The 25,197-nt window shown below is 45.3% G+C and overlaps 1 protein-coding gene across 6 annotated transcripts in view; it reads right to left on the reverse strand.

The window, feature by feature from the left end:
• The window catches only part of RAD51 (RAD51 recombinase), a 242,011-nt gene that overhangs the window by 126,346 nt on the left and 90,468 nt on the right, over positions 1-25,197 (reverse strand). For all 6 annotated transcript variants that reach the window (XM_085626852.1, XM_085626851.1, XM_085626856.1 and 3 more), the window contains exons 3-5: positions 19,899-20,036; positions 13,830-13,947; positions 3,443-3,534 (exon numbers count right to left, since the gene is read on the reverse strand). In XM_085626852.1, the coding sequence (XP_085482978.1) occupies positions 3,443-3,534; positions 13,830-13,947; positions 19,899-20,036 (348 nt within the window). The remainder of the gene's footprint in view (positions 1-3,442; positions 3,535-13,829; positions 13,948-19,898; positions 20,037-25,197) is intronic.

The following is a 25,197-nucleotide window of genomic DNA, read 5'->3' on the forward strand; positions in this document are numbered from 1 at the left end:
TGGATGACGCAGACGAACGCTGCCGTTAAGTCCACAAAGGTCATGAATAATCTTCCCTTTTTAGCCCTTGTGTACTGGTCCAATAAAATATGCAGGTTTAAGCCCTGCTCGACTGTGCCCAGGCCCTTGCAAAAGCCATATCGCAGATCGCTTATATCTTGTTCATCTGCCCAAACCTGAATTTCAGCTAATAAAACCCATCCGATGATCTTAACAGTTGAATCCAGCAATGAGATTGGGCGGTAGCAGGCAGGATTCATCCCATCACCCGGTTTAAAAATTGGCACGATAGTGGATTCGTACCAAGTTGGTAGCAAACCACTTTCGTTACATGCATTAAGAACTCGAGTTAAAAGCGGACCCCATAATGCTAAGTTAGATTTAAAAAGGTCCACGGGAATACCGTCAGGCCCTGGGGCCTTGCCACCCAGGCTAGAGTTAATTGCTGCAGTGACCTCATTAAGTGTAAAATCCAATCTTAATTCTTGTGCTGTAACCTCAGTGTTCAACGTTGTCCCCTGAACGTCTATTATCGGGTTATTATACAGGTTTGAGTAGTGTTGTATCCATTCTGTTTCGGAGATGTCCTTATCAACTAAAAAAGGCGCATTCACCGCTTTCCAGAAGGATGAGGAATCATGACTTTTTGAAGCATCGTGTAAAGCACGCCATACTTCCTTTTTTGAAATAGCCTTTCTAGCTTTAAGTACAGTTTTATAGTTTCTTCTTGCCTCCCTAATATGATCCTTATTTTTTACTGTGGCATGAATGCAGTGTTTAAGTTTAGTGTAAGCCTTTGTGCATTCGGTATCAAACCATCCTTGTTTATTAGTAGCTTTCCTCTTAGGTTCAACAAAAAGTGATTTCTTTATATTATTTGAGATAGCTCAAAAAAATTCCATAATCTCTTGACTGGATGACTTTTCGTCCAAACATAGCAGGAACATACTTTTAGTTTGAGACAATTTTTGTGATAAGTTCCTTAGTACCCACAGTAGCCCATTTAAGTGCATATCCATTTTGCCGGCTCAAGGCAATATTATCGCCATTATCCACGGATATGGTTCTAGCGTTCTAGCGTTGGTGCTCTGATTAAGTACTATCACATCCACACTTAGAGGGAAATGATCGCTTAAGGCGATCTAATGTGTCTTAAAGATTTTAATACGTGAAGAGTATCTACAAGAAGACAAAATATAAATCTATGGCAGAAAATGTACCACGAGCTTTAAAAATAGGGCAGAAAGGAACCATGGGTGAACACAAATTATTAACAAATCGCAGATCAAGCGTGAACATATCGTTCAAAGAATCGCCATACATTGTGTGTGGAAAATGAGCAAAGCTATCACCTTTCTCGTACATTAAACCACAAACATCTTTATCAGCATGTTTACATATGAGGGAAATAAAAAACGCACCCCATATCACGAATACCTCCTTGTTTAATCAAGTATGTAGAATATGTAAATGTCAGCTCAGGGATTTCAATGGGGAGTACATAGTACGATGGTACTTAGAATGGGTCGAATGGAAATATCTACTAATTGGAATTATTTTTTAACTTGACAGATCTGCATGAAAACTCAATACAAACAAGCTAAATGCACACTTTGGCAAAAAATTATTAGCAAATTAAAAACACAAAAACAGGCCATTTAAATGAACAGTGTAACTTACATATAATCATCAACCCAGCTATACACATTTATGCGTCAGAACCTCCTTAAAGAATATGGCTTCTGTGATCACCTGGTCATGGTGATTTACAAGCCCTGCAGTGTACTATGTGAAGACGCTCATTAAGCAGCACTGGTCAATGTTAAATGTTAATAGCTTTGCATTCTTTGGGGACATGCAAACTCCAAACACCCACCACAGTGCAACTGTCATGTTTGGTTAAGGCACCATCTTCTCTTCATCTGGACTGGTATGCACATTACCATACAAAGAAGGTGCTAGTATAACACAATGATCCTCTACATACCAGTGTGCAAGTCTTTGAAAAACTGTAACTTCATTGTGTTACTCAAACAGCATGCCATAGAGATTTGTTTGTGGTAGGTTACAAAACTTGGGCCCTAGTCTTCCAATAAATCTAGTTTTCACTCTCTAGCTTCTCAGCATGTTTAGGGGGAAAAAAGACACACTTCTTGGTTTTTTAAACTTTTAAAATTCTTCTTCATGTTGACCAGGACATTAGGGATACTTTACTAGTACAAGAGGAATTCTTACATGGGGTTTAGCACCTTTAATTCAAACAGCAATAAATATGTATTTTTCTGCTAAGCATGTGGCTCTGAAACCTCTTAGTTTAACCAACCTTTAATCTAAAACAGTTTTATGTTCCCTGGATTTCACTGAAAATATAACTGTAAACCTCATACTAGACCTGACATCCTTGGAGTGGTTTCCCCCCAAAACATTTTGCCTTCACTACTTCAGTTTTGCTGAATTTGATTTTATTGGCCTTGGGGCTCTGTCCACTTTCCAACTGCTAATCAGTGCTAGTGTTCACTCCTAGTGTTCACTCCTCTAAACATGTAGGACTGGCTTACACTTGATTGCCATATTTAATTTACTTGTAATCCCAAGTAAAGTGGTATACCATGTATCAGTGTGTAGCATCAGTTGAGCTTCTTCTGGAAAATAAGGAGAAATCCGGAAATTTTGGGCCCATCTGCACCAAGATCGTGCTGCCTGTCAACACTAAGCTCCGGTGTACCAGGCTCTGTGCTAAAGGGACTGGCAGTAAGCGATCTGCACTTCGTGCTACAGCATCAACAGCCAATGTGACCGCCAACACAAAACTTCAGAAACGACCAACTGCAACCGCCCAACAGGATTTTAGTGCTATAATGACGACTGTCCAAGATGCCCAGTCTGCTCTTCGCGCTACAGCAACGACCATCTGCGATGCTCTTCCTTCTCCTTGTAATCTCCTCCACCACGAACTGGGCTCTTTGCTCCAAACTTTAAGACGGTAACTTTTTCAGCGGGACTAACTTGGTGCTTCCTTCAGACCCTCGCTACATCGCTGTCACCCTGAACTTGTGACTTTCACGACCAGATACCCATGAGAAGCCTATACTTAGCTTACATTTTTTAAATTGTATCTCTGGTTCTACTGATTGGATTTTTGTCATTTTGGTGTTAATTTATTAAAATGTATTCTATTTTTCTAAATTGGCGTGGGATTTTTCTTGCTGTGTTTTCATTTTATTACTGTCCGAGAGCTGCATAAATACTTTACACATTGTCTCCAAGTTAAGCCACACTGCTTTGAGCCAAGCTACCAGAGGTTTAAGCACAGGTTAATTTAGTAGCTTTTGTGGTTCGCCCGGACAAGGATTTTGGCTGTTGCTTGAGAAGGGCTCACACACCCCTCAACCAACAGCCCAAATTCTCACACTAACACTAAAGAACACAAAGGGTAACTTACTTGGCAGGTCACTGCTAATGTGTGACACAACTGTGTCTTTCCTGTGCGGAACTCCCCAAACATCTCAGTGATGGATCCAGTTTCAATTCCGCCTGAGAGAAGACAGGAAACATAACGAACTATTAAAATAGTGTTCTTGTTCAAAATCACTGTCTTCAATGAAGGCAACCCTCGGGAGATTCTTCACCAAGTAATAGTGTGGAAAATAAAAGCCATGCTTCACTAGGGTCTATGCAGGTATTAAATGGCACACCACAGACCCTCTATGAAAATGCATCTAATAATACAGTATCTAGTAATGATTTGGGGGTATCAAGAACAATAATGATTTAGAGGGTTGCATGACAGAACCACCTATGCCTTTACAACGCATCCATTACAACGCATGCATCTTTACTACGCTACGCCTTTTTTTTTAAACATTTTTTTTATTGGTGTCATAACAACAACTCAGTACAAGCCCCGTTACCTCCACCATCGAAAGGAGAACTTTACAGTTATCGTTGCTACCAAGTATCCAGGAGCATAATCATCCTTCCCAGGCGGACCCTCCCTTACTACGCTATGCCTTTACCATGAAAATGTGGGTATTTTTCAGGAGAGTATAACACACACATACACACATCTTACTGGCGGTCACCGGGTTACAGTTACTATGTAGTTTCCATAGGAAGAGCATTTTTTGTTTTGCCAATAACATTGATGCCGTTTGAGGAATCTTCGCAAAATTTTCAAAACTCATTTGCCACTCACGTCAGCTGCTATTTTGAAAGTTTTGGGGTGATTGGTCAAGCAGGGGCTGAGAAAAAGGGGGGTGGGGCTGTTCCAAAACATTTTTTTTCCCCATTTTAATTTCCACAGGAAACTTTAGACACAGCTACAGCCCGAACTGCTGAACGGAATTTCACAAAATTTGGCAGAAAGGTGGCCTTTGCTCCAGAAAGCGCCCTTTTTAGGTCTCGCTGAGCCAGAGCATGCGCTGCTCGGAGAGGCATTTAGTAGGGGCTTTAAAAAGTGCTACCACAAGCTGCTTTGGCTGGCCTAGCGCTTAAGTTCACGTGCGCAACCGCCAGCTTTCAGCGCCGATCAGGCGCCATCTGTCTTTCCTCTCAAAGCTCCTCCGCCCCTCCCCTCCCCCGCCTCGTGCTGCTTTCACTTTCATGTGCGGCCAATGCTTGTTTATACTTCGTACATCTATACGTTAAGTCCCCTCTGGCTGTTCCACAACACACCATTGCATGGCACAGCAGACGTGTCAGGATTGCTTTCAAAACCACGCGCAAGAAGACGAGGGTGCTTGTGCGGCCCCGTGCGCGGTTATAAAAAGGATATATTTACAGTGCATGCGAGGTGATCCACAGCAGGGAGGCCAGCGCCCAGAGGCCGAACGACAAGCACACTTTGTCATCTGCGAAGCACTTGGTCAGATAGTCCCAGTTCCAAAGTGCCAAGGTTACAAGCTGCTGTCCTCGGGCCGCCTCTGTTCCATTTTCGGGGGGACCCGTCGGTGGGAGAACCATTGCTGAACCCTTAAATTTCCAGGTTTTTGATGTTCGCTGCTGTTTGCACAACGGTAACCCTGTGCGAGTGGGGCCACGACATGCAGGCACACTGTTTCTAGTGCTCTAGCCTCTAGGCACCATGTTGCTATTCGTGCACCGGCCAGTAAAGTGCTCAGTTGTTGATACGATGCCTTCTAGGTGCCGAGTTCATGTGTTTGGCTTGGGGGTTTACAATTAGTGAAAAGCTGCTGGTACCTATCCTTTAACAACAATCACCAGTGTCTCTTGTAGTTCTAGGCACGAAGTCCTGGACATTTGGTTAACGTGGGTTAGCACCTAGTCATCCACGCGTGACTCCGCTTTGTGTGTGCTGAGCTACTGATGGCCATGACACTCAGAAAGGTATTGTGGTAAAACACTGGATGATATACTTGTATCACTCAACCACATGCATTGCAAAATCTGGTAGTTTTTAATTATTTCTCCAAATCATTCTATGTCTATGAATTCCACAAAGTGATGTGTAGTATAATCTTGCGATGTCTCTTCACTAGAGGGACGTCAGGCGCGAAGCATTTAACAAAAGGAAACACATAAAATAGACGAGTTCACCATAGTCCAGCTTCTTCGCTAACCGAACCCACTACTGAGGGAATCGCTATATTGTCGAGACCAGTAAGTACTCTCGTTGAGTCAGAACCTGCTATAAATCTTACCTGCAACACACTAAAAGCGGCAGTTTAAATGCACGCGTGCATTGCCAGCATCGGATTTGTTTTGTGCAAATTTGCACGCTAAATTCAGTAAAGACAGGATTATTAAAACGTGACATAGGATTTGGATTCCTTTTAAACATCATCAACGCCGGGTATTATTAGATCCTCTCTAAATGTCATTTGTGCCAGGCATAGTTAATGTGCATAACGTCAGTAGGTTTACTGCTTTATGCAAGTTTACCCATTGATTTGATTTAAGATACATCCGGCCACCGTACAAATTATATATTGGAGCCCGTTATATATTATTCAGGTCGCCATACAACCATCTCAACACTGGCACACTGCATAATTACTATCTATCTAGGACTTCGAGCCCCATGAGCATATATATTGCCATAGTTATCGGCGACCGGCATCTATGGACACCTGTTATACTGGCTTTCTTTAAAAATAGATCCAATGTCGGTGAGACCCAACAGCACAAACAACATAAGCGATTGAGCATGATTATATCTAATGACAGCATGATTAATCATATTGCCACATTAGAATAATATTATGAATTATAAACTCCTCTCCAACAAATATATCAGACATCTAACCGGGCACCAATTAATTTTAATATTTCAGGATACTCTTGTGCCGGATTCTCTTCTCTTATGTGGAATCACGAATTTGAGTTTTCGTTGAGTCAACACCTTGTCATCACACTACATATCTTCTTTAAACAAACTCCAAGTAAGTACATATGCACTAACCATTTAATAAATAGGGGCCTCTTCATATGTTCCCTTCCATTTTTTCAAACCAACTGTGAATTTAATCTTGCAGTTTAATATAACCTTAAACTTCAGAACCGGAAACCAGCCTTTCAATATAAATTGCTACGTATACACAAAGGAAATTGGTGACTGAACAATATGCAAGTATATTCTCTTGACAAGTAAGACTTGATTAATAGCCTACCATTTTGCTCCAAACATTGCTTAGATAAAATATGAAATTACTTGTCTTTACAGATTGAAACCATTTGATGAAATGGCGTTCACGTAAACACTGGCATTGTCCTTACTAAACTGCCACACAGGTATACATGTCCTTAAAACCTCGGTCTTAATTACAATTAAAACAAGTGCCATATGGATAAACCATCATAAATTAGTCACTATAACATAATTCCTTTCTTCTCTATTGTGTACTAGCACCAACGTGGACATCAAAGGTCCAGCTACTGGTCTTGGACATTTAGAAGCAACAGTAATTCCTTATACTAGGATTACTACTGACTGTATATAGTAAAGGTACACACCATCCCTTTTTAGGTCTAGCCTACGCAGCGCGCATGCATAGTAGACCTTTAGCCGTCGTGCAGTTCTTTTTCAAAGTAAGTGTTTGTGGCGGCATACGCCTTGCGGGAGTGCGCAGCGGCGCACCACAAGCACGAGTATGTGCTTTGAAAAAGTGCACACTGCGTGCGCACGCATACACGCACGCATGCACCACTCCCGGGCGCACGCCTCTCTCCTAGCCCACTCACCAACGCAGTTAGTTGGGTTTCCAAGGATGTCTTGCTGCTTTTCCCATTCTTTTTGTCTGTGTAAGGTTCACCGTTTCGCTGTATTTTTTTCGCTTTCTTTGCCTGTGTATTTCTCCTTTTAGCGCTTACTTTCTCTTACAGTCCTGTGTTGTCTTTGTCATCTGTGTGTCTGTTTCGCTGTATTTCTTCGCTTTCTTTGCCTCAGTGTGCATTTTTCCTTCTGGCTCGCTCTCTCTCTTGTGTTCATCTTGTTGTCTTTGTCATCTGTCCCTGTTTCGCTGTTTTTCTTGTGGTTTGTCTCTGTAACCGGTTTCTGTTGGTGTGTGTTTTCTCTTGTTCTTAACTAACTTTGAATGTTGACGAAACTTACTCTTGTTGTCTAAATTGGGGATTGCAACTTATGAAATCGGCAACTCTCGAGCACTATTTTGGTGGTTCAGAGCAAAAACAGGATCTGTGCGCTCCCTGTTTCTGAGGGGTGTAATTGGAACTTGCATTTTGGGGTGCGCTGGGTGGCTTAGATATTGAACTCGGAGGAGAAATCTTCTCAGAAGACGGAGGTAAAAATCTTTTCAGTGACTTCTTTCACGGTTCTTCTCCAATGCTTGACAATTGAGGAGTAGTCTTCTCTGCAATATGGCGAACAGTAAATTTAAAAGCACACTAGACCATTAACATCGGTCTCTGCATAACCTGATTAAATATACTTTACTGCGTTCGCCTTCAGGAGCAGGATTAATTGCAAATGTGACACTTTAATACACTGTTGACTGGTAGTCATGGCATGAGTTGAATTTGTGTTCTATGTTTTTTTGTACCGTCTGACAGGTAGCATGTTTGAACACACTCTTGTGCTGTTAAATTGGCTTTTGCCTAATATGACGTAAAAACGTTTACAAGACCTGCTCCAACCCCACGAGCCCCCAAGGGTGGTGTTGAAATTTAGCATCTAGTGGTGTAGTTTGTACACAGTTCTTTTAATTAATGCTCTATTCATACTTCGTTTACCAGCATGCAACACAGTTGCTATATTGAAAAAGTGCATTAAGTACACTCGTATCTTAAACAACTCTCTTGCAATCACGTTGGAGAACACCTCCTGGTCAGGCTTTTTAACACATAAAATCCTGATTTTGAATTCTGTAACACTGTTAACTATGCAATTCTTTGTTGCATTTCGCATGCAATGGGATTATGTTTAATATATTTAGGTGCTCATTTACCTTAAACAATGCAACGTTTGAAAAGATAGCAGAAATGTGCACAGAAACCAAGCACAAAGTATGAGCATTCATGGTGTTCCTTCAACAAAGAACTGATACCCACACATGTAAACTACCCATTCACAGTGGTAGATTCAAAATGTATAATATTAATATCCCTGGTCAAAATGTTTGCTAGCAGTGCACTAAGTACGACTTAAATCTATAGAATCTATAGAATGATTTATATTTTTTTTTTCCAGATTGCATGGTGAGATTATTTCAGAATGATTCTATAGCAAAACAACGGGATCATTCATTAAGAATTCTCAGCAGTAGCAAAATCGACGTTCTTGTAGAAAGAATATTAAATGTTGAAAAATGGCTTGTGACGAGTGGTGTGGCTAAATCTCACAGCATTAAAAAAGGCTATAGACAAACAGGAGTCAACATTGTGAGGACAAGCCTGAGTTGCTACCATTCTAGGTTATGTTATGGTGCCATAAGCATAGAAATGGGCACAATTGAATGGCTCTGCAGTTCTAATCCCAACACTATTTTCCTTTCAGAGATAGGTGACTGCTAATTTCAATGAATGCCTGTACTTATAATTTTCCAGTTCGTACACTGCCCTCCTGATAACCTCTCCCCCTCCCACCTACCATGGTATGAATACCTCCTTAAACCATGCTAAAAAGACTTGAAACACATCTTCCCAGAAGCCCAGCTGTCCTCCCTTAATACGGTTTACTCTTCAGCTATAGGTACGTAGTAAAATAGAAGTAGTAGGGAGAGGATTGTGAGAGGTCTTACTTTAACAGTGTGGAGCAATTGGATAGTCTCATGCCCCCTACTAGCTCCCCCAGCTTCCATTCGAGTAGAGGGATGAACTGTTTCTACATTGCCCTGGTCTGCTGTAACACCACAGAAGCTCTGCTCGTGTATCTGAAATTCTTGGAATGGATGAGTATAATCCACAGTTGGATCAGGGTGAGTCGAGCAGAACTGTGGCAGTAGTTCCTTTTCTGTTAGTTATATGCGGTATATGCTGCAAAGAAATGACGGGAAGAGCGGGTAAACATTTGTCCAGACAGAATTGTTTCATTATAGCCTTTAATTTGAAATGATGTGATTTCTAATCAGCTAAATTATTCCAGTGGTTTAGAACACCATTTTACAATATTCTTTGGCAAATATCAATTGTTAGTATCCAATAGCGACCATGCTTCCAACATTTTGATAGCGATATGTTCTGCTAGTTTACAGTAGTTTTCCTGTTCAACTCGAAACTTCGGTGGCCTGATTTCTGCAAGTATTCTCGTCATTCGGTAGCCAATAGTTGCATTGTAGTTTACCACTTAAACGGTCCTGGCTTTTACGACGGAGATCATTTTCTGTGTGGTTTTTACCATTTATGTTCCTAGTCATCAATCCACCAGATTCTTTCACATTCAGAGAAAGATTAAGTGCATGCTTGGTTAGGACAAAGCCTCAACATCGCAGGGTACGTAACTCAAGTGTCACAAATAGTATGTAAAACTCTGTAAATGTTCATATGTTGCTTAATATTTGGTTTACCCAGTCTGTGGGCGCAGCCAATTGTGGTGATAAGGTCATGGAAGCATAGGGAAATATATATTGTCCAGGATCTCAAACTTTGGCCAAGGAGAACTATGACATTGAAACTGAGATCTACTTGTTCCTCAGAATGTATGTAGTCAAATGACCATGTCAAAATAAAACAAACAAGCATTGGCATAGCCAATAGGTCTCGCCTCTGGGACCTTATAAGTGTTTAGTTATCCAGCACAGTATCCTTGGTGCAACAACATCAAGTGTTGCATGGCTAAACACTTATAAGGTCCCAAAGGCAAGACCTATTGGCTATGCCAATGCTTGTTGTTAAATGGTGCAAGTCCGTTCAGTACTTTTAGGAGATATGTAAAGAAATTTCCAGTTGTATATGTGCCTAAGATCTGATTGGCTGCCAACACTTTAAATCAGGAAGTGTTGGCAGCCGTCTTGTGACTCGGTTGAATCATGAAAAAAAAAAAAAGAAAAGAAAAAGAAGCAGGGTAGAAAACACCCTGACCCCCCCACATGCCTCTTGGTGGGGGGGATCCTACAGGGAACCTCTCCCCCATGCCCCCCCCCCCCCCCCATGGCCAAAAAGGTTTTTAATAAAATAATAATGAGTCTGGGGTAGTGCTGGATCCGTGAATCCTGCCAAATGAAAAAATAAAATAATAATAAAATGAGTACAGGCTTCGGTGCTTACTCATTAATGAGCCCCCAGGTGGACCAGGTGCCTGGGGCATTGTGGAAATATATGAGGGGGCATATGCCCCGCTTCCTTGAGCTATTCACCTCCTCTGGCCCGCCACCTCCCCGGGGCAGTACCATAATTATATGCGGGTGAGCCTCTTGACTCCCCCGCTGCCCTGGAGACCGCCACCTCCCCAGGGCACAGATTTAAATAAAAGTTGATACGAGGGAAGCCCTATGGCCTCCCCGGGCACAGATTTAAGTGAAAAATAATGCAGGGGAGGCCCTACCGCCTCGGGGAACGCCAACCCGGGGCAAAATCTAAACATAACCCATACTCACCCTTAACCCTAAAAATAGCCTTAAATCTTAAATACCCTTACCACCCAAATATCCATAACCCTAAAAATGTCCTTCCCTCCCCAAAAACCCGCACCAATCCTAATAATTATTCCATTGCTGCTCAAAAATCTTTATGCCACCTTAAACCTTAAAATGCACTTGCCCTAACATAAATAGATATTAGACCTGCAAAATACTTCTATTATTCATGGGGAAAAAAAGGTGTGGTAAAGACGTGTGGTAAAGGCATGTGTGTTGTAATGGACGTGTGGTAAAGGTAAATGTGTGGGTCTGGATGTGTTGTCAAAGCTGCTTCCCATTTAGAGGTATACTACACACAAGATCTATTATAGAAATGTAGGTGAAATTAATATTAGCATGCTTTATGGTATTCACTCTCTTAATTGAGGAGGGACTACTAGCAATGTCTGCCATATATGTATTCAAACTGGAAGTAGCTTATAAAGGCAGGTTAAAGTGGGTAATAACAAATTCACCATATTTAGATTTACCTGTACTGCCTTAAACAATAGGTATATCAAAGGGGATTCATAGCAAACTATTTTGTAATGTCAAAGACAGGTTTTGGCACCCGTTTTTAACATGCTTGAATTTTAAAAATAAAACACAAATACGTGAATTATGTTTTAAAAGAACAGTGGAGGCCCTAAACTGTTGAACAGTGCATATTAATGACAACTATTAATAAACAAGCATTTGTAATGAAACAGGTCTCGCATTACTGATAGTTTGCGGTATTGGCGTTCCAAATAATAATGCAACGCCAATAGCTCATTCTATCAGTAATGCGAGACTTAGTGCATTGCAAATGCTTGTGTAGTGAGCCAGGAATCATCATTGCATGTCTAGGTGCAGTACCGCAAGCTGCTCCTAAAGATCCCTAGTGAGCAAGGCACCAGCACTGCTTGTCTAGGTGCAGTACCGCAAGCTGCTCCTAGAGGTCCCTAGTGAGCATCAAACTTTTGGTCACATATGGTACTGCACCCTGCAGAAGATATGGTACCACAAGTATATTTAAATAGCTATGTCCATATATACAATTAGTAGCTTCAAAATGTGACAAAAGAATTATTATATTAATTCCAGATTCGGTAGTACTGTATGTGGAGCTAATGAAGGGTAATTTATCGTAGGTCTAATATAAATGTGAGATGTGCTAGAGAGTAAAGTAACCACTGCAAACCGAGTTTAGGACCAAGTGAGTGTCCTGTCTGAAGGCCTTTCAAGAAAATAGTGCCTGGAGGCTGTGATTAAAACATAGCGCGTAACAACACATGTAACAGGGGGTGTCCTCATGGGAAGTTACAAGAAGAGACAAGGCGGTACTAAGGAGGGATTTCTAAGCCTAATGACTAATGAACAGCCACCATTTACAAAAGACAGGAACAGAAGCCAATTAAAAGTGGCAGGAAGTAGGCAGAGCTTTATACCCATCCCTGAATACAGCATGTCTCGAAGAGACAGCATAAGCGCTGGCTAGGCGAGATCAAATGAAGCAAAGTGGGCAATCGTACGTCCTGCGGTGCACACTCTCTCTGCCAAGACTTCACATGGGATATAGCAATAAGGTGAATCACTTTTAGGAAGTGACTCAATGTTGGATAAATAACAAGGAGATATGTTAATGCCCTGCAATTACATTTTTAACAGGATGTTTGTTATTCAATGCAAAATATTTCAAAACCAAGTGGGACTATGTAAAAAGACATCACACAGTTCAATTCATCACTGGATGTTGCAACGAATAGGGTCAACAATAGACTACAGTAATATAGCATGGCCTATCAATACAAAATGAACTGTTTTTTTAATAACATTTATTGATATTTTAATTAACCAACCTTTACATCAACACAGCAGCAGCACAACACAGTGCTTGTTTTGTCCTTTAAGTAGTGCATAGGTTTCCGCTATACACCAACATAAACCTCTAATCTAGAAATTCTTCCAATGGGTTCATTATTCAAGACTGAACTCTTTCAGTCCCTCCTCCATTTACACCTGGTCCCTTGCTATTCCATGGTAGTTGACCTATTTTACCCATATTATCATGTGGTTTTTTTTAATTTTATTTCCGAGCAACTGCATGAAATGAATATTGGTCTTCAGGGAGCAACTGTCATTAATACACCTGTATGCACCCATGCTGCATCACAGGTCTCACCGCCGGTCACTCACTGTATAAATATTTACTTCATTAGGAATGAAGTTATACAAAGAGGAACACTGCTCCTAATAAAGGAAGCAACACACTAAAGGCTTGGCAGAGCCGGCTGATCAGGTAAAGAAATGTAAATAAACATCTGCATACACGTGCATACTTCTGTTCAAGCAACCATCTTGTTGTATGTGAAAGAAATGGACTATTCTCAATTCAGAAAACTCCTGCGGGTTTACAATTTTCTATTTTTGTTCAGGGCTCCAGAGTGCGTTAGCAAGGTAAGAAGCTGTGCAAATGACAAGGTAGTGGACCATTACCGAGAGGAGGAAAACCAATCAATAAAGTACATTAGTGAGCCAACAAGGTCCCCTAACTAGTAAAAATGTTTTTTAATTATAGATTGTTTGCTGGCTCAGACATGTAAAATTTATGAAGGTGTAATCCATACATCAGATGTTTTGTGAGTTGAAAAATTCACTACTATACATATCACTACAATCAAAATCTTTGAAGGTTACATCATGAACAAATCTTAAACTGGCAAATTTACTAAATATAAAACCTTGGAAATAATATGATGAAAGCAAACAGATACATTTAAAGTGGTACATGTGGAACAAATGTTGATGAACTCGCACCTTGAAGAAGTTTGTCCAGTTCTTTGGATCCTGTGGTGACTTGTATAATCTCTGATCGGCGCTGGTGAAATTCCGTTGCTGTGGTAAAGCCCATTGGGACAAGTTTAGCTGCTTCAGCCTAGAAAGTCAGGAAATGGAATTCTTTTTAAAAACACCTCTAGATACCAAATCTAGGCAAATTACGTTTTATTGTTCTGTCAGTAAAAACCTCTCAAAGCAATTTGAGCCTACTATAGCCCCTTATCCTCATTCAAGAACAAATGATTATTTACTTAAGTACAGTATGATAAATGACCTTCTGGCAAGAATTCCTTAACATGTGTTTCAGTACCACTCATGCATCCAATCCCACTTCCTTGGAAGTTGACAATAGCCCCAGGCTCTTGGAACAAAGATACATTGCCTGCATACAAGATACTTAAAAAAAACACAAAGCTTTAGCGCTTAGTGTCCTTCTGCATTTCCTATTCTTAAATGCATTAATTTCTGATCTGACTTACTCCACTTTTTTGGAGCTTACCAGTAATAATATTTTGAATGCTAAATTTATCTGCCCTCACCAAACAGTTGTTTTTGTAGTCAAACCCGTTTATCTCCAGCCTTCATATTTTCATACTTTTAAATAACATCTTATGAAGAACAGACGAAACTTGGCCCTGCGGAAAGAGAAAAGGAATGGGAAAAGCAGGTATGGAGAAAGGGACTGTTCAATGCAACTGTCCCTGACATTTCTTTACTTTTGTACCCAGCCTATGGCATCAATAGGACTGGAGAATTGCTTATCTCCTTGTGACAGCTAGCCATTTGGATGTGCCCCGATTTTTTTTCCTTCACTGACTTTGATTCTTATGTCCAAAAAGCATTATTCAAGTTGCCAGAAAACATCTTTGGATTATATATAAAGGGGTATAAATCTCTCAGCAGTTACATAACCCATCTTGGGACTGCCAATTAACATATTTTGGAAGTGTCTACAGGGGCCCAATTAGAGCTCCTCTTACCATTAGGAACAGATGGTGTGCTAAGACACAAATAAGAAACGTTTACTTACACGGATTGCAAATGGAGTCTCCGGAACCTTCATAAACCCTTCACCCTCTTTTGCCCCAAGTAACCCATAGTCAATGACCCTTTTCTGAACTCCACGTTCGCCATGAGCAAAGCAACATTTGTTTTGCATGTACAAGGCACTTTGTAAAGTTTCATTTAAACACCCAGCACCTTCTTGTTAAGGTGTTATCTATTCCGGATTGGAATTCACTTAAATTCTTATACACAATAGACTCTTTTGAACGAGAAGAATTTACAAAAAATATAAATAAACGTCTACAGTGGTAGAGTTAATGGGCAAGAGGGCCTTATGGAGTGGGCACGTCTTTTTATTAGAATTTTTTTTATTTTATTCCAAAACGGCCTATCTTCAATGTAAACACATCTTTTGTCACAAATGTACTATTACTGGGTGTGAAGTATGTATGTAACTAGAAGTCTATGCTGAAGAACTGCATTAAAAGTTTGTGATGGTAAATTATGGATTTAGTACTAAATGTGTGTGAAAGTTGGCAATTAAATGATTAAATAAACGGTTGCACATGGCTATTTCCATTTTTGTGTGTGTATTTATGCATATATTCACACACACACACACACACACGCATATATATACACATGCATACACACATATATACACATACATACTGTGAGAAGTTGGCCTGGCATATGCTGGTCACTAGTTATAGTGGCCACCTTGCACCAGTCCAATTCGACTCTTGGTAGATAGGTTTAAAGACAACCTTTTAAAGAAAGCTATCCCAGTGGTAGCTGTGGAGAGCAGCCTTCAGGCTAAGTCTCTGAGGAATGTAAAGCAGCTTGTTTTACCTTATAATCTCTTGAATTACCAAATGAAGACACCACACAGGTATATATATCAAATATATATGTATTTATTTCTAAATATACTCTACTAATCTCTTTATGAGATTAGAGCCAGGTAAACATTCAAAAGATCAACAGTTCTCAATAAATTAAGCACAAATATGGCTGTAGCCCTAGGGGCGTACCAGACCATATACTAACAAAATGGTGCAACAAACTCGACTTGCAAAATGAAGAGGCCTAGGGCCTTGGGAATCGCTGGGGCTTCACTTCTGCAGTGTTAGCAGGTAAGTAGCCAGCCCACAGGAGACACGTGCAGTGTCTAAACACACACGCGGGTTTCAATGGCAAATGTCGCGGTTTGTAAATTACAGTTTTAGGGCACTTCGCAAAAGTCAACAGACAAGCAACTTACAGGGTAAGTATTTCGAGAGCCAACACACACTTGGGCACCGGAGTGCACGGGTTACCTCACCCAGGGAAGCCGGGTGCATAGGTGTCCTTTGGTGTCGGGTCGCGATGCTGTTTTCAATGGAGATCCTTGAAGACTTGCTGCTTGTGACGACTGGAGAGGTGTCCGTTCGAATCCGACGATGGATTGGAGTTGCAGAAGACCTAGAAATTGAGGGGACAGAGTTCAGAGTCACTTGCCAGTGACCGGTGGCCAGCGAGATGGATGACCACAGCCGTCGCGTCTCTTCAGGTCGATGATGGTGTTTTGTCTCTTCGCTCACGAGGACCAGGAGGGATCGAAGATGACCAGCAGCTGGCTTCGGAGGTTCCCACGACGTCTGCAGCTGTTGACGGTGTCGGCACCCGGATTGGAGCCAACAAGCCTTGGCAACCGCAAGTCTCGTGTAGAGTGAAGATTGGCAATGGTGCAGACCAGCAAGGTCTGATGGACTTACCCAGCGAGGGTAAGTGAGGGCAGGCCCAGAGCAACCAGGCGAGCCCTTGAAGTCGATGTGGAAGTCTTCTGGAGAGTTACTAGCCAACGGGCAAGCAACCGCGAAGGCGCCTTTGCAGGAAAAGTTTAACAACAGCCCACGGTCACTCGGGACGGGGTAGGCCGCTGAAATTCGATACTAGACCTGCTAGGGACTTGGACAACAAGTGGTCCAAAGCACAACTTCGTTGGACGTAGTTTAGGGCTTGCACTCGAAATCAGTGCACGGTTCCCTGGTATTGCTGTTCCTCGGCACTCGTGGGGTCCAGATGCCACAGCTTCGCTGGGGACTCAAAATGGCCGTCGAGAGGTCAGGAAATCCGCTTCAGGGGACGCAGGGACTTCGGGCTCCGGCGGGAGCGGTAAAGTTTGCAACCGTTGTTGAAGAGTTTTGGTGCCTGCCAAGCAGGGGAGTCACTCCTTGACTCCAAGGGAGATTCTTCAGTCTTCCAGAGATAGTGGAACGTCGAAGGGCCAGGATTCTTCTTAGTTGAGCGTCGTCCAGGTGTAATCTAAGTTGCATTGGCAAGCTTTGGTATCTTACACTAAAAGGATGGGAGGGACTAGCTCTATGACCACTCCTCTAGGAGGGTCAGGGTAGTGGGTGGTTACACCCACTTCCCTTTGCCCAGTTTCGCGCCAGAGCAGGGGCAGGTAGCCCCTGAACAGGTTTGAGCTGGCATATGCACAGAGGAGCCTACTGCTCCCCCAGTGCAGGACTTCAAAGCACTCTAAGAGTGCACCCACCCAGCTCCAATACACTAAATCCTGTCTGGGAGGTGGTGACACCTCCCTGTGACAGAAAACCCTTTGTTGGGCTCCCTCCACTGCGAGTTTCGGTCAGCAGCAGGAGGGCAGCCCGGTGTCTGTGCTGGTGGCATCCATTTTGTGATGCCAGGGCTCTAGATGATTTCTACCGTAGAGTACAGTGTGTACATGTCGTCCCCTCTAGAAGGGTGGGATCCTACTCCCACACCAGTTACTGGTGTGGAGGTAGGATTCCAAGTTGTTGGACACCAAACACGACATGTTTTGATGCAGTCATTCCAAAGTTAGCATTTACCGCGAGGTTATAATGCACTTAAAAGTATATGGTTTAACCACATCCACAAACAGCAGTAGAGAATGGACTCTGCTAGCTGCAGAGGGGTCCTGCTCAGGCAGAAGCACCCCCTCACATAGTAAACCAAGCACCCTGCCCTTGGGATTGATAGGGCTTACCATAGGGGTGACTGATAGGTTTATGTGTGTGTGTATGGTGAGATATAGGAACCTATACCTCAGTGAGGAGGGCTAACACTACCTCACACAGGTTGCAGTAGCAGGCCTGTGGTGTCAGATTGTGAATGCTTCCCAGGGGTGGCATAATACATGCTGCAGCCCCTGGTAGGCCTGTGAAGTACCAATGCCCTAGGTACCTAAGGTACCATATACTAGGGGCTCACAAGGCACCACAGTATCCAATCACTAGTGCAGCTGGGGCCCTGATTAGCAGGGACCCAGCCAGACTATAGTGAGAAACCAGTGTATACATCAGAAAAAAAAGTGGGGGCAACATAAGTGCAGATCTTACACACACACACACACACACACACGTTTGGGTACTTTTGTCAAAATGCAATGGTAGAACACCACCATATTTCTCTGAACTATACAAAGTATTTCACTATTTCCTGTGAAATATGGGCTTCATCATCACAATGACAGCTCCCATTTCAATCAGCAGAGTTTAACAACTGTCAGTGCTACTAGGGTTATGTTCGGATGAAGGGCCAAATTATGCGTCAAGGTTACCTAAATTATGCAGTAAAAAGGACCTATTACAATCTCTGGCAATATAATTTTTATCCATCAGATCTAGAAACATGTTTTGTGAGGTCTGAAAACTACGCACATCATGTGACAAATGCAGTGAATCCTTATTTACGTGGCAAGTGCTGCTGCACAGAAGCGCATAAATACCCTGCCCCTCAACCACTGTCCACAGTTTTAGTAAGAATTAAATACATGAAAGGTAAAATAAAACCTAAACGTTCTAATTTCAGTCAGTGCCATTGATAGCTGCACTTTCACCTCAGCATCTTTTTCAAGCCAACTATCCCAAAATAAACCTATAATGCAAAAAACACAAAATGGGTAACGTGTGAAATGGTCCTATACTGCTATCTCTGGGTCCTTGTAACATTTACAAACCACCTGAACGTCAACCACATGGTTCCAGAATCCCTCACTGGCAGATTTGTCCATATCACATAGTTACCCATTATGTATACCATATAAAGTACATGGTTGAATGCTTTTATTGCACAAAATACAAGGGTATGAAAACTAATTTCACTGGGACCCGTAAAATATGGTTCACCGTGAACTACGGTGTGAAATATGGTTTAGATCAAAATAAAGACAGGGCCCAGAACACTCTACAAAGCTTTACCATCGCCAGGGCTGCTAGGCAAGGTTATACAAATAATGCAGCAAAAAGGCAGATTAAGCGGCACATTCTCTTGCAGAATTATTTTCATCCATCTGAGCTTAGAAATATTTATTGTGAAATCAGCACATAGTGAGGCAAATATGGTAAATACAAAACATATGGTAAATGCTACAGTCAAAGAATCGCACATTTACTGGCCCTCTCATTTATATATTTTTTCAACAATTTATTCATGAAAGGTAAGCCTAAATATTCTAATTCTAATCAGTGCGAATTACTAGCTGCCCTGTGAATAAAACTGTTTTTAAACTAGCTATATCTTATATAGTTGCTTCATTCTAATTAACTATCCTGAAAAAACAGACATTAGCTTGTCCGAAAAGAATTCTACAGCGAGGTCCTTTTACTGGCTTTGTAATATCATTTTCAAGTCTCTTTGGGAAAGTGTAAATGACATACATTGCGTTAAAATAGTTACTTACTTTAATGTGCCAATGTGTGTCTGGAAATTCAGAAACAATCAATAAGCATTCATCTGTTCTCTGGAAATATGTGCTTCAGCTCCTTGGCATATAATATATCTTTCCATATGTTAATAATCGTCTATGCAATAACACTTCAATCCAATAAAATACTTTATTGTCAAGATTAAAAATAAAAACAAGGAAAATACTAGTTACTGTGGTTACGATTAAAAGTTATCAAATTTAAAGTTATTCGATTTTAACAGATTTCCCTCTTGTTCACGGAGCTCGGAATCATTCTTAGTGAAACAAACAAAGAAAATAATCTTGAGCTTATGCGGAAGTCATACCAAAATTTTATCAGCTTTAGCTTCACTAATGCCTTTTATGTTAAGAAGTTCCTTCTTCGGGGCATAGGCCACTGCCTCAACTGTGTGAAATCCAGCTTCTTCCAATTTCTTAACATCGTTCGCATTTATGCCGCATTGCTAAATTAAAAAAAGAAAAATTGCATAACCGTTAAGTATTCAAGCATAACTCCCCCCCACATGGTGAGAATAATTTTTCTTTCTATGGAGTTTGTGCACCAACAGAATACCGGAGTGGAATAACTTAATACTGAGGATCTTCCAGAACACTGAAATACAGCTCAAATGTTTTTTCAAGAAAGAGGCTTACTGCAACTCCACTTCAGAACTAAAATGGTCACAATTTAAAACATACATTATACATTTTTTAAACTACATTTCCCAGCATCCCTATTATTGTTCCATGATTACTACTTCTTCTAACACAAATGCTATCAGTAGGCAAAGTAAATGTAACCCAATAACAAAGGAATGCCTATTAAAGTGCAACACTAGGGGCGTGGTTAAGATGGTGGCTTAGACGGACGTGCTGTTTCGCCTCTCCCGCAGGCGGCCCACGGAAAGCCCGGTGATCGGCTGTTTCCAGCTGGCCGACATTGGTGTAAATAGCCCAGGGGGTGCCGACTGCAGCGGCGGAGCCAGGAACGTGATTGCCGCCCGCCGGGGCGCTCCCGGAGACCCGCGACATCGGGTGAGAAAAGGGCCTGGCGTGGCTGAGGCCTGGCGCACGGAGAAGCAGCCTGGGCGAGTCGGCGGGCGAGTCGGCGGCCGAGCGGCGGCATCTGTGGCTGGATGGCAGCCGGGCGAGGGCCCAGGAGGCACTAGGAGACGCCAGCGCGTCTGTGGAGGATCCTGACGGGCCGGCGTGCACCGGATCGGGGCCCTTGCCTCTGATAGCGTAGGGACGGACCGGCCTGCGAGCAGCGCGAGGAGTCACGGAGCGGCGATCCCGGCCCAGGTGGAGAGGAGACGGTGGTCCCGGTGCGGAGGGACGGCGGTCGGCGGACAGGAGGAGGCGCGAGACAGGGACCGGAGCGGAGCCTAGGAGACCCGGCGAGATCTCAGCGACACCCAGGCAGGTGATCGCGCTGCTGGCACCGGCGGCCGGGAACCTGGGGCAGGCAAGTGGGGGTCCCTGGCGGGAGCCTATCGGCGCCATCTTCGAGGCGCGGAGCTCGGCGGCGCGCCTGTGAGGCGAGGACGCTGGTTGTAGGAATCGAGGGCCCACTCTGGTGGGGGCGGCCACACGGAGGAGCAGCAGGTGGCGTCCCGGAATGCCGACTGCGGGGCCATAGGCTTGGAACATAGGCCGGAGCCGGCGGCCTGCGTCCCAGTGCTGGTGGAGGGGTCGTCCTCTGGCTAGAAGCGCGCTGCCTCAGGAGGAGTCCGGGGGCGATTGGCGAGAGGCGAGCCTGCAGAGGGGTGACTGCCGCACGAGGAGGAGCGGAGGAGGCCCGCTGGATTGGTGGTATGAGGCGATCGGGTCGCGGTGGCCAGGCGAAGGGCCATGAAGGAGACAGTCGCGGCGAGTGGGTGAAACTTGGGCCCCGTCTCCCCCACAACCGGGCAGTGGTCGGATTCTGGCAGACGTGGCGCGCAGAGCCCGACGAGCGCCTGAGCGATACGGAGTGACCGCGAGTGGGTCGTGGAGGGTGCTGCCCGGTGTGAACTCGGCAGCGCACGTGGCGGAGCTGAGGGATGCGAGCAGCAGGCCGGCAGTGGATGGTTGACGCGTGGCCCCAAGCCCCCTGCAGGGTACGTTAGCGGCGGAACCTACGGCACGTTATGGTCCCTCCGAAAGGCCACAGAGACAAGACCTTGAAGGAGTTATTCGCGAAACCACGAGTGGGGCCTGCAGACGGTAGCATGGCGACGGAAGCGGCGGGCCTCCCGCCGGTGCAGCCGGAGGGTTCTGAACCCATCACGAAGTCCTTCATAGAGTCCATGTTCACAGGTCTGCGAACCGACATCCAGAATCTACAGAAGGAGTTCGCGGCGGACCTCAAGGAGGTTCGTAGGGATGTGGACAGCATTGGGGAGCGCGTTGCCACGTTGGAGGATAAGGGGGACGGCCGCGACACGGAGCTGGCGGCGCTGCAACAGGAGCTCCTGCGGCTCCATGACCAACAGGTGGATCTCCAGTCGCATGTAGAGGACCTGGAAAACCGGTCCCGGCGCCATAGCATATGCATTCGAGGGGTGCAAAGTACCGACGATTCTAAGGACCTCTTTGCTTTCACCAGGGAACTTTTCAATCATATCCTGGAGCGCCCGCTGGACTCGGAGCTGAGAATCGACAGAGCGCACAGGGTGGGGCCCCCGCGCCCCGCGGCAGCTAATCCGCCCGATATCCTGGTATGCATACAGGACTACCGCACCAAAGAGGAGATACTACTCGGCAACACCCTGTGAAATTCAGAGACCATGCGCCGGTACTGTATCAAGACCTCTCGGCGCTCACGCTCCACAAACGTAGACTTTTTAAGCTGATCACAACGCACCTCCGACAACGCAACATCCAGTATAGCTGGGGCCACCCTTTTCGCTTGGTGTTTCGCATTGACAGCACACTATCAGCTGCGGTCCCTGTCGGAGGCGGCTAAGCTGTTGGGGGTGGATCTCCCTGAGGAGGATAGTGAGGCGGAGGACGGCACAACAGCCGCGGCGACGACTGGGCCTGGCTGGCGCCGCCAGGGCCGCCGTAGACGCGCTAAGAAACCTCCGGCAGCAGAGATCCTTCGAGGACAGCAGGCGGCACTGGAGTCGGTCTCTGCAGAGCTGCGGGGGGCCTCGTCCGATGCAGCTGTGTGATGGAACTGGCTGATGGTACCTCTGGCTCATTGAATGTGTCGTCTGCGGGAGGGGCGCCTTCTCACTGTACCGTTGCACCTGGCGTCCCTACTTCACCATCCACTGGAAAGTGGAGGACAATGGTTCTGGACCTTTGTTGTACCATGTTGGGGGGGGGTTTGAGAAAGGGGGGGGGTTGGGGTCGGGGTTTGGGGGAGTGGGGTAGGGGGTAGGGGAAGGAAGGGGGTTCCACGTCCATCAGGGGGAAGAGTCAGGACAGTTGCGCGCGCGCAGGGCACACTCACCACTTACCCCGGGGACACGGCTCCCACGCGGCCTGCGCAGTTCACATGGCATGTTCAGGAAGGAACCGGACGGAGTGAATGGCGCCACACGCACTTACAATATTGACCCTTAATGTTAGGGGACTCAACAACCCAGTGAAACGCAGGGCCGTGCTGTCCTGCCTGGAGAACTCCCAGGCAGATATTTGCCTCCTCCAGGAGACCCATCTACTAGCACAGGACTGTCACCGGCTCAGAGCCCGCAAATTCCCAATACAGCTCTTCTCTTCTAGCCCCACCAAGACAGCGGGGGTAGCGATCCTAGTGGCCCAGCGGTTCAAAGGGGAAGTATTGCAGAAGGAGGCGGAGATCAGGGGGAGGCTGCTGATTTATAGGTTCGCTCTGGGAGGCATCACCTTCATCATTGCCTCGCTCTACGCTCCCAACGAGGGTCAGGAAAGCTTCTTGCAGACCGCCCTCACGGAGGTCACGGCGACGAGTGACCGCCACATCATCCTGGGGGGAGATCTGAATCTCGTATTTGACAACATACAGGATAGGTCTTGCCAACGCACGCATCAGACGGGCGCCCTCTCAGCGGCTGGCTTTGCCCGTCTTCGAGAACTGGGGCTTGATGATTTGTGGCGCGTGTTTCACCCACAGGGCCGGGAGTTCTCTTACTACTCGCATGCACACAAAACATACGCGTGGTTGGACTACCTTCTGGTTTCGTCGGCGGTCAGAGCGATGACAACGGCTGTTGAGATAGGGGGTCGCCTCGCTTTCGGATCACGCCCCGGTGTTAGCGAGTTTGTCCATGCCGCCGGTGGTGCGCCCGGACAGGATTTGGCGCCTTAGAGACACCTTGCTACACCGGGAAGACGTGCTGGGGCAGATTCGCGGATCGATCACAGACTTTCTGGCGCACAACGCCAATACTGACACTACCCTAGCGACACAGTGGGCTGCGATGAAGGCAGTCCTTAGGGGAGAGTTCATTGCCATCTCGACGGCCGACAACCTGGAGCGACAGCGGGAGGAGCCAACGCAAAAAACCAGGGAGTTGGAGCAGATGCACCAGCGGACGGGGGCCCCCGAGGGTGTGGCGGCAGCTGAGAGCCACACGCCAGCAGCGCTGGACCAGGACCGAGCGGAATACGCGGCCCTTCGTTTAAAGCACGCTTATTACACGGGAGGGGACAGGTGCGGCCGCCTTCTCGCGCACAAGCTCCGGGAGGTCCGGAAACGACAAGGGGTCCAAGAGATCTGCCGGGAGGACGGAAGGAGAGTTACTGATGACGGGGACATAGCTGATGCCTTCCGGGCTTATTATGCGGACCTGTATTCGGACTCTCGGCTGGCCGCCGACGAGGGGACTGCCTTTCTGGATTCGGTCAAGCTCTCGGCCCTGACACAGGCCCAGGCTGATCGGCTCGATGGGGACATCCGCCCGGAAGAAGTGATTGCGGCAATTTCCCGGTTGAAACTGGCGAAAGCTCCGGGGCCGGATGGCTTCACCGCCATCTTTTATAAGAAGTTCTGCACCCAGTTGGCGCCCCTCCTCACCCGTCTTTTCAATTCCTTCTCAGTCGCGGGAGCCATTCCTCCGGACCTGTTGGGGGCCCACATTGTGGTCATCCCCAAACCAGGGAAAGACCGGACGCGCTGCGGGGCCTACCGCCCTATCTCGTTGCTAAACGTCGATCTTAAGCTTTACTCGGGCATCCTGGCCAGCCGGCTGGCATCTTGTATACCGGGCCTCATTGACCCGGATCAGGCGGGGTTCATCCCAGAACGCCAGGCCCCAGACAACACGAAACGCGTCCTGCATTTGGTGGAGAAAGCCTCTCGTACAGCAGGGTGAATAGATGTTGCTCACGGTCGACGCCGAAAAGGCGTTTGACAGCGTCCACTGGCCCTACCTGGAGCAGGTGTTGCAGCGGATGGGGCTGGGCGAGAAATTTCGCACCCATATTTTTAACTGCTACAAATTCCCGTCTGCAGTGGTCCGGGTAAATGGTCACACGTCCACTAGCTTCGCCATAACGAGGGGCACGTGACAGGGGTGCCCACTGTCGCCGCTGCTGTTTGCGGCGTATATGGAACCCCTCGCCCAGAGGATCAGACAAAATCCGGGAATCTCCGGCATTAAGTTCGGGGGGTATACTCATACCATTAGCCTCTATGCGGACGACGTGTTGCTGTCT

This window comes from Triturus cristatus, chromosome 9, assembly GCF_964204655.1.
Source record: "Triturus cristatus chromosome 9, aTriCri1.1, whole genome shotgun sequence".
Lineage (NCBI taxonomy): Eukaryota > Metazoa > Chordata > Amphibia > Caudata > Salamandridae > Triturus > Triturus cristatus.